The sequence below is a fragment of the Biomphalaria glabrata genome, chromosome 2 (assembly GCF_947242115.1).
Source record: "Biomphalaria glabrata chromosome 2, xgBioGlab47.1, whole genome shotgun sequence".
Lineage (NCBI taxonomy): Eukaryota > Metazoa > Mollusca > Gastropoda > Planorbidae > Biomphalaria > Biomphalaria glabrata.
In genome coordinates this window covers 33,230,915-33,241,457 of record NC_074712.1, presented here as the reverse complement: position 1 = coordinate 33,241,457, position 10,543 = coordinate 33,230,915, and the positions used below count along the sequence as shown (strand labels likewise).

Here is a 10,543-nt window from a genome sequence, read left to right as displayed (position 1 = left end):
TTTGTCTTTGGTTTTCTTTTCTCTAAATTATGTGTCCATGACAACTTTGGATTGTCTGTGACATCAGGACAGCCGTTTTAGACATCAACTCAGACATTGCCTTTCACATATCCCTGAGAACCCCCTCTTAGGCATTGTAATTTTAAACTATGACAAATTTAAAAAAAAGTCTATTTGACTTGTCTAACACATCAATGTGTTTGTACGTTTTTCTCCTTCCCGAGACATGAGGTTAAACTGCGCTCCTCTTTCCTTAGCACTTTTGGAGCTCAAAAGTGCCCTACTTCTTTTCTATCATTATGTCTGCCTCCTCTTTTCCTCAGTCTGCCTTCATTGATCATCACTCTGTCTCCTTATCTTTAAAATCTCCCTATGTCTTAGACCAGTCCGTTTGCCGTGGACTGCGACGGGTAAGGGGGGATAAAGAGATCCTGGTATTTGAGTAGGTGTCTATCCGAGGATAAACTACCACAATACAATACTCTGGCTCCAAGTTCCTCTAGACCTGAGGCCCAGATGGCCCGCACTGGGTCTACCGGCTGGTCACGCTGAGCTACCAGCATAGGTTGAAGGAGGGTCAATCAGGAAGCTGCTGTATCGGTCACATGTCCGATGCAGCAGCTGACTGATTATAGCACCTATGTAGCCCTGGCGGGCTTATTCTGGACATCCGAATGGCCCGCCCCCTTGTTGGACTCGATGGCGGGTGGGGAGCTCAGGTGCCGAATTACTACTAATGTCCATGGACACAAAAACACCAAAAAAACTACTTGCCGCAGATTTGTGTCTGGGCAGGAGGCGAAGAACAGAGTCAAAAAAGGAGGAGGCCACAAGAAGCTGTACTACCTGGCCATCATTTTTGGTGGTCATGTGCACAGAGGAGGGGAATAGCCTGACAAAGATGATCCCTTTCTCATCTGCAAGGGACTTAAGTCAGTAGTGGGAGAGCCCAAGAGTGTATCTAAGCTACACAAGTCATTGGAACTTCTCGTAGAAGTTGATAGCAAAATACACTCTGATGTTCTTTTACGATGCAGAAGAATCTGTGATCTCCAAGTGGAAGTCATGCCACACAGTAGTGGGAGAGCCCAAGAGTGTATCTAAGCTACACAAGTCATTGGAACTTCTCGTAGTAGTTGATAGCAAGATACACTCTGATGGGCTTTTACGATGCAGAAGAATCTGTGATCTCCAAGTGAAAGTCATGCCACACTAGAGTTTGAACACCAGCAGAGGTGTAATCAGCTCTAGAGACCTGTTGGAATGTTCCGAGAAGGAAATAGTGGAGGGAATTGAAAAAGTCATCCATGCCAGGCGCATGGATGGTGAGGAGGTCAAAACCGCCACTATTATCCTCACATTCGGAACTAGGACACCGCCAGAGTATGTGAAGGCAGGATACCTACGAGTTCCAGTGAGGCCCTACATACCTAACCCCATGAGGTGCTTCAAGTGCCAGGGTTATGGACACGGCGCGGCAGTCTGCAAGAGGAACACTGTGTGTGCCAGATGTGTTGGAGAGGGTCACGAGGACAAGGGCTGCACAGCCCAGTTCAAATGCCCGAACTGTCACGCTGGCCACCCAGCCTACTCCAAGGACTGTTCTGTGTGGAAACAGGAGGTCGCCGTGCAGAAGTACAATGCAAGAAATGGATGTACCTTCAGCCAGGCGAAATCGGCTGTATCGGCCCTACCCAAGGGCCAATTCGGCTTGACAAAGACGTACGCCCAGGCTGTTGTAAAGATAGGGAAATCCATAGCCACACAGACGGACACATTGACCCCACCACCCCATCCTCCTCCTCCAACGCAAAAAAACAAACAAACAACGCCACAAAATACACATCCGAAAAGAAAGCCCTGTTGTCATGCTAAAGAACAGGACTGAGCAGCAAGTCAAAACCAACACTCCGGGATAACCCGGAGACATCATGTCTGACACATGTTCTCCTCAGTGAACCCAGCCAGACACCCCAACCTCTTCTGAGTTAGAGGTTGACCAACTTACTAAGGGAGAGACCCGAAATGAGGGAGGAGGAAATAGTCTCCGCTCTAACCGGAGGGATCTTCCCTCTCCAGAGAGAACCAGGCATTGGTCTTAACTTAATCACAAACTTGTTACAAACTAATAGCTTGACGATTTTAGATAATCTTTCAGCATTGATTTGTAGGGATGTAGATCTACATAAACTAAACTTCTGAGTTAGTTTGTTGAGCTGTAATGCATATAGTTTATAATTACCTACGTTATTTTATTGTTAAACAACTATTAAATTAGGCTCTAATAATTTAAAAAATTCAGTTGTTTACAGGGCCTGCAGATTGCGGGGCCTTATGCGAAACGGATTGCGCGGGGCCCAGTCTGGGTAGGGATAAGGATAATAAATGAAAATAAATTTGCATTTTATTCATACTTTACTAAGTACAAAATCACGGCCAAATTAACCGTACGAGCCATCTACAGTAGGCCTAGATAGTAGTTTTCCAACAAAAAGCCAATAAACATTTAGATATGTTTTTTAGATTTACTATCGAGTAGCAAAATATCGCTTTTGGCTTTTTTTAAGAGGTCGAGATAGATTTAGATCTATATTTGTATGCCAGTGACTATTAAAGTAAATTAAGTAGTTGAACTTTTTGTATTGGTTAAAATTCGCCTTATTATTACATTTTTATTAAATGAAAGCTGACAATGCAGTTTTTTAATCGGAGAAGGATTGACGTTTTCCATATTGAATGACATTCCGAAATGACAGTTTTGTCTGTTTCTATGGAGATTTGCATGAGTTTTCAGAAGATTTTAATAATTTCAGGAGATTTTCATGACTATTTCGTATATTTTTCAATTTCAGGAAAATTCTAAGAACCCTTTAACAATAAGTTACAATGGGTTAATTTAATAATTTGCACTTAGATTTCGCGCGGGGCCTACAAAAGTGCAGGGCCCACTGCGGCCGCATAGGCTGTAGTTGCCCTAAGACCGGCCCTGGTTGTTTATTACAATGTATCTACAGTTCAATGGGTTTGCGTAGTCATGTGAAACTGCACTCATCATTTATCTTTGGAATCGAAAACATTGCCATTAATCTCGAGTTCAACTTTGCAGCAATGCAACCATGAGTAAATTACGCTGTTTTTTTTTCTCTGTACATCAAACTTAAAATCTTAACATTACCTTTATTAATGTTAATGTCTTTAATGATTTTATTTTTAATAAAATTGCCCGTTTTGAAAGTGTCGTTTGTTACTTTGTCTCAAAAAGTTCTTAATTTTAATTTTAGAAATCCTTTTCTCACATAACATCATAGATGAGCAGATGGTAAGAAACGGTTGAAGGCTTTGTTAAATGATTTAGAGATATTCTTTATGGTCTTAGTGAATCATGCATTGTCAACTTTTATTTTCTTCAAGAATAACTTTTATTGCCTTCTCAGTCATGGTATTTCTGTTGGAATGTTGCCTTTTGAAAATTCATCATATACGTCAATATTTTGAAACTGACATGCTACAATACTTCGTTGGATCTTGAAGTAAAGAAGTTTTGGTTGGATAGCTCCAGTAGGACTTGAAGCTCAGCATTAATAAAACGATCAATGCACATAAGAATGAACCTTTTTTCTCTTCTTAAATAGTGAGTCCGGCATCTTGCCATTGCTCGCCTGACTATTTCTTCTTGTTTTTTTTTCTGAATCAAAATGATGTTTTATATATTACTTTGCGCTAACGTGTTAGGCTTTTGTTAAAGAAAAGGTTTAATTTGTCACCACTTTGTCAATAGTTTAAAGATAGGCCTCAACTCTTGTGTATCCTTGACCTTCTAGTACATATCCCCCCCTCCCAAAACAAATAAAAGGTCAAGCTAGGTGAACTAAAAAGACCTGAAGCTGCTCCTCTAGAGTGTCACAACGTAAGACGTATTTCAATCGTTCAAAACAAAGTTCGGCCAAAAGTATTTTCTGAACTAGAACGTTGATCACCAAGATGAAGGGAATGTTATACACATCTATTGCATTTCTGTTGGTTCTTAATACTTTCCTGTACTCCTCTGTGGTTCCAGACATAACGTTTTGGGAATCCAACGCAACCCTTAAACTCCACATATAAATTCAAGCTCGCCCTTTTCTAAACATTTAAAGATATTTAGTTTATCTTATCAGCTTGTTTTTTCTCCCTTAAAATATTATAGCTTCTGAATCTGATCCGTGTGTGCTATGTCAGGTGTGTTAAATCAGGTGTGTTGTCAAACAAAATACAAAGGTACTTTCAGCAATGGGTTTTATCTACATGTGAGCAGGTCAGGCAGGCGCGAGTGGATAGACCTATTCTCTTCTGCTCAACATTAAAATTTACCAACAGTAGGCAGATGTTAGCGCTACTGGGTGGGCTCAATCTGTGACACCTCAGTCTACGACCAAGGGGCTAGAGTCGCCTAAGCAACCAGACATACTAAACTATACTAACTAACTAAGAAGAAGCAATAACAAAACTTTACTTCAAATTAAATAAAACAAAAAGATACTTTATTTACATAAAAATAAATCAATAGTAAAATATATAATATATACACTAAACACTACAACTGAACTCAGCAACTAACTAAAACCCTCTAAATCTACGCCACTACAAACACTAACAAACTAACCAAACCAACTATCTAACACAAACTGATCAAAACAACTATCTAACTAAAGAGAACTAAATCACTACAAGACAACTACTATACTAGATCTACACAAACACACTACAATAAACTAGTCTAGATCTACAATATTCTACTATTACACTCATAACACTAACACTGAAAGAATATATACCACCTTAGTCTTAGTACCTTACTAACTAGACTAAACTAATTACTAACTAGCTAAAGCAAGAAACAGACTATAACTAAGCCACTAAGCCTATAACTATAACTAAGTTTACTAAGGCGATAATAAAGAATAATAAAGATCTACAGCAACAATAACAATACTAGATCTATCAATAGCTGTTTATATCAGAAACAAAATTAGAAAATATCACCAGATTCCCTAGAATTAGAATAGATCTACTACAGCAATATTAGATACAGCAGCATGTATTTTAGCAGTAACAATAGCAGGCCGTCCCAGGTACAGTATAATAAAATAATTAGACGACAGACCACAAAGATCTTCAGCTGTCACAACGACAGATATGGTACTGACCACTGGTCAAATGTACACTCAACTGTTTTAAGACAGCATGTAGTAGCCTACATCACTTTTATACTATCCCGCACTAACCTATATAAATATGCGGAAGTACAACTATAAAATCTGACACTAACCTATAAAAATAAAATATATAAAAATAGATCTAACCTATACAACAAAAACATATAAAACTAGCTCGGGGAGCGCAAGCTCATATATATATATATATATATATATATATATATATATATATATATATATATATATATATATATATATATATATACTTTATAAAGTAAAATGTGAGGCGTATGTATGTATGTATGTTTGTATGTGACAAATAGAAATCAAAACCGTTTGACCAATCTTGATCAAACTTGGCAGAAATGTTTCTTAGGCGCTAAATTAGACCGTAGTGTATGTATTGTAGCTCTAAAACTAACTTAAAACCCTCAAAAAAAATTGACTAACTCTATGAAAGTATAGTATCTTATAAATCTAGGTCATGTTTACATGCTGTGTCTAAATGATGAAAGACGGAGATGCTAGATCTAAATTAGCTCTCATTTAAGAAAACATAATTTTGTAATTTTACACATGAACATACAAATTAGTGTCTATTCATTTCATTATTTAATGAAAATTAACCTTCAAATTAGAATTTTCAAAACATTTTTTTACATAAAATCGTTCGCTCTAAATGCGAGAATAGCTTTAGCCGCATTAACACTTTTCCATAACTTGCGCCAGCGTAGTGATACGAATAAAATTAACGTCAGATGTCATAATGTAACATAATACAATTTACTTTCCATTTTGCCCTAGAACTACCGATTAGGTTTAATTTTAAGTCTTTACTTTTAATTGACTTTTTTTTTTATTTAAGATTTACTTATGCGCATTTAGACCTGATAACATAGCTACACATATACATTAGACGTGTTCACAACACCTCATTCATCATGGCGCGGTATCTAGGTCAATATTACAGCCTACAGTATCTAGGGAAACACAACTTCAAAGTGACAACAAAGTGTATAGTCTTTTCCTATAATAGGCTCAAAGTTTTTATTTATTGACTAGACTGCTGTGGCATTCAAATTGTATAGATTCTAGATCTACATGAACTTAAACTAACAATGTTATATAAACAATTACATTCACGGGTTCGATTTTATTATAAAATATATTTTATCGCTTTTTGTCACCCCTTCGTGTGTCGTGCACACCGCTATGCAAATACACTATGATAGGACAGGCTACACGAGGCTCTATATGGGGGATAATATATATCCTAATATACAATAATTAATAAGCTTCTTGGGCCGTTGAATTCACACTTACGTTAGGTCTACATCTTTTATAATAATATCTAGACTCTTAGATCTAAATATATGTAGACCTACAAGCAAATGTTTTTATTTAAAAAAAAAATGGATTTAGGTCAATTAGCTATTTTGATGGCTCCATTAAAACTTTTTAAATTCACGCATTCGCTTTCTTATAGCATTATTATTTCGTTTAATTGTTTCCAAAAAAAAAACACTCTCAGTCACTTTATCGACAGTGATACGCAAATTAAGACCCGTAGGCCGCGGGTAAATTATGTCTAGTATTATATAAAGTAGAAAGTAAGGAGTATGTATCTATGTATGTATGTATGTATGTATTTTACGAATAGAAATCAAAACAGTTTGACCAATCTTGATAAAACTTGGCATTAATGTTTCTTGGGTACTAACTTAGACCGTAGTGTAGCCCTAAAACAAACTTAAGACCCTCAAAAAAAAAGTTGACCAATTCTATGAAAGCATTATAACTTCATCAATCTAGGCTATATTTACCATATTTACATGAAGAGATTGAAAGGATCTAGATCTAATTTTAGAAACTACACTTTGTGCAGATAGTTTTTTAGTCTGGCACATGATAATACAAAATATAGTCTTTTGATTTCATTATTAAATAAAATTAAGCTTCAAATGTGTGTTTCAAATGCATTTTAAAAATAAATTCGTTCCTTATATCTGCGAATTTAGAATTCCCGACGAATATTCTTTCATTAGACATTACGCGAAATGTTACACATCTCTCTATTCCTAGGTCTAAAACTCTAATTCCACTCTAAGATGATACAACTTCTTTTCGCAAAGATAGTTTTATAATTAAATACATGAACATACTAATTATAGTCCATGTCGGTGCGTAGATTATGGCATTCTAGCACCAATGTGTATTAAGTGCACAATTTTTGAACGCACTTTCTTTTTGTTGCCTTGCTTGTAAGTTGATGGAGTGTTTTTGTTATGCTGGTGTAACGTTTGTTGAGATTCTTCTGTGTTCCCCTGTTTAGGGTGAGTATCTAAGGCATAACTGCGTTTCACAATTGTTTCGATGCCATAGTGATAGTCTACTAGACCTTTTTAGTTTGTCTTTACTTTGTCTTTACAGGGAGTTAGTTTGGGATTGGAAGTCTACGCTGGTGACTAGAGACAGCAGTGTGTTGTGTTGTGGTTTTCGAACATTAATGTGTACGTTGTGGGACAGCAAGGTGTAGAATTATTATTTAATTAATAGATCCACAATATTATAATGTTCATCATAACTTAAAGTCCTATCATTAAACATTTACATTGTCAACAGTGAGTCACTTATTTATTGCAAGCACGAAGGTGCCTGGTTGAATGTCAGGGGCCCGGGCAAACGAGCTAAGGCCTTAACATAACCCTGACAGTCCATTCATTTCATATTTTAATGAATCGCGTACTAAAAAAGGTCACGCATGCGCAGAGCAAAGCCTTCTCGTAGCGCAGAATGAGCTCTCTGTTACGGTTGTAGCGCAGCACGGTGTGCATGAATAATGGTGCGAATTTGTGTAATGAATGGAAGAGATGTGTAAAAGGGGAGGCGGGGAGAAATTGACAGGAAGAGAAATGAAATGTTCGTATTTACATAACTTGTTGTAATATTAAAGTATTTATAGATTAATAACCTGAGAGTGTATTATTATTTCGAAGAGTCTTATGTCGTAACAAGTGGCGCCCAACGGAAAAGGCAAGATCTGCGTTATATCGGTATCTAATTCCTGTCTACTGAGGTATTACTAGTACTACAAAGTGTAACAAAATCTCTAGATCTCTAGATCTATTAAGATTGAGAGAGTTAGCGTCATCTAAATCTCTAAAGCTATGTACTAGACTCACTGTAAACATAAACCTTTAGTTGAAACTTAACTAAAAACATTATTGCTGAATTAATCAATTGGATTAACATTTAAATTTAGATTTATATCATTATAATTATTATGACGGTCAATTCTCTACATTCACCAATGGGAAAACGTCAGGGAGTACCCACTGTATTTGGATGTGCTATGAATTTTTTGAAAAAAAAAATTAAAAAAAAAATCATGTCAGTGGCTGCTGAAGTACATGTTCATTATTCTGGCTGGTCATAGTTCTCAACAATAACCTTTAACATTCAATATTGATGGAAATTTGTACGATTATTAGCACTGCTGTGGGCAACACTAGTGAATTTTGACTACGGTGGAGAACAGTGCCCATTTAGGACCAACGGATATACACTGACTACGGCATATAGACAAACAACGAAAGATATACACTGACTACGGCATATAGACAAACAACGAAAGATATACACTGACTACGGCATATAGACAAACAACGAAAGATTCATATCACCGGCGGAGAATATAGGCCTACACTAGCATTGGAAGTTATACCAGCAGGAAGAAGAGTATTCCGGGAAGTAGATACATATTTGTATTCGAGTAACATTAAACGTTTGTTTCATTACATTACATTTAGATATGAACATTGTTGGGTCCAGGCATTAAGTATATGAGAATCAAATATATTTAATTGATATGGTCAGATATCTCTATAAAGAAAAATTACAAATGGCAGATAAAGCTGAGATAGTTGCTTTGAAAGAAGAAGGGAGACTATTGGAATTAGAAGGAGCAGAGCTGAGAAAATATGTACAAGAAAGATTAATAGAAAGAGAGAAACTAGTCAAGAAAAAGGAAATAGAGAAAGAGAACTTAGCCATGGAAAAGGAAATAGAGAAAGAGAAGTTAGCCATGGGAAAAGGAAGAGAGAAAGAGAAGTTAGTCATGGAAAAGGAAATAGAGAAAGAGAAGTTAGCCATGGAAAAAGAAAGAGAAAAAGAGAAGTTAACTATTGATAAAGATAAATTAGCAATGGATAAAGAAATAGAGAAAGAGAAGTTGGCTATCAGTAAAGAGAAATTAGTTACGGATAAAGAAATTGAGAAAGAGAAGCTAGCTATGGAGAAAGAAATGTTAGCCATAGAGAAAGAAAAGTTGGAAATAAAAAAAGGAAAAGCTAAAGATGAAGGTACTGGAAAGAAAAATGACGTGTCTGGAAATAAATTGGCAAAATATAAAGGTACAATGTTTGATGAGAATAAAATAGACATAGATATTTTCTTAAAGAAGTTTGAAATTGAAATGAAAGAATTGGCTTTTCCTGAAGATAAATGGACATTTTTGTTATCGAAGTCATTTGCAGCGGAGGTACCGTCAAAGATTTGCATGAGTCAGAATAATTACCAAATAGTAAAGGAGCAATTACTACGAACATTTCGGGGGTGTTACGGTTGTAGCGCAGCACGGTGTGCATGAATAATGGTGCGAATTTGTGTAATGAATGGAAGAGATGTGTAAAAGGGGAGGCGGGGAGAAATTGACAGGAAGAGAAATGAAATGTTCGTATTTACATAACTTGTTGTAATATTAAAGTATTTATAGAGTAATAACCTGAGAGTGTATTATTATTTCGAAGAGTCTTGTGTCGTAACACTCTCCAAGCCAATATTTAACTCTAGATTAGTTTAGATCTAGATCTATGTCTCACTCAAGATCTACTTTATACTTTAATACATAAACATACAAAATTAATTTTATTCATTTCATATTTTAATCAAATATATGTACGCCTACAAGCAAATGTTGTTGTTTTTGAGAAATAGGAGTTAGGTCAATTAGCTATTTTGATATCTTCATTCATACTATTTTTTACATTCACGCATTCGCTTTACTTTTATTTCGTTTAATTGATTACAAAACACTCAGCTTATTTGTTATATCGACAGTGATACGCAAATTAAGACCCGCGGGTCGCGGGTAATATATATATTACAAAGACAAAGACAATGATATCAAAGATATACTGCTGCTGGAAGTTAATAAGAATCAGACCTAACGAAAGGTTATTGGCAAGTACTACTGACTGAGAGGGCGAAAGCATTCACGACGCCATACGGGACGTTCCAGTGGAACTGTATGAGCTTTGGACTGATAAACGCCCCTGCTACGTTTAACA

The 10,543-nt window shown here is 36.2% G+C and overlaps 1 protein-coding gene across 1 annotated transcript; it reads left to right on the top strand.

The window, feature by feature from the left end:
- The first annotated feature begins 7,123 nt into the window (after positions 1 to 7,123).
- LOC129924574 (uncharacterized abhydrolase domain-containing protein DDB_G0269086-like) lies at positions 7,124 to 10,024 on the top strand. The gene is made up of 2 exons (XM_056020141.1): positions 7,124 to 7,528; positions 7,626 to 10,024. Exon 2 carries the CDS (start codon positions 9,064 to 9,066, stop codon positions 9,841 to 9,843), a length of 780 nt encoding a protein of 259 aa, XP_055876116.1. The 5' UTR covers positions 7,124 to 7,528; positions 7,626 to 9,063; the 3' UTR covers positions 9,844 to 10,024.
- The last annotated feature ends 519 nt before the right edge of the window (positions 10,025 to 10,543 follow it).

What these genes read in the sequence shown, in the direction of transcription:
- LOC129924574 (XM_056020141.1), top strand. Translation starts at nt 9,064, where the DNA reads ATGGTCAGATATCTCTATAAAGAAAAATTACAAATGGCAGATAAAGCT.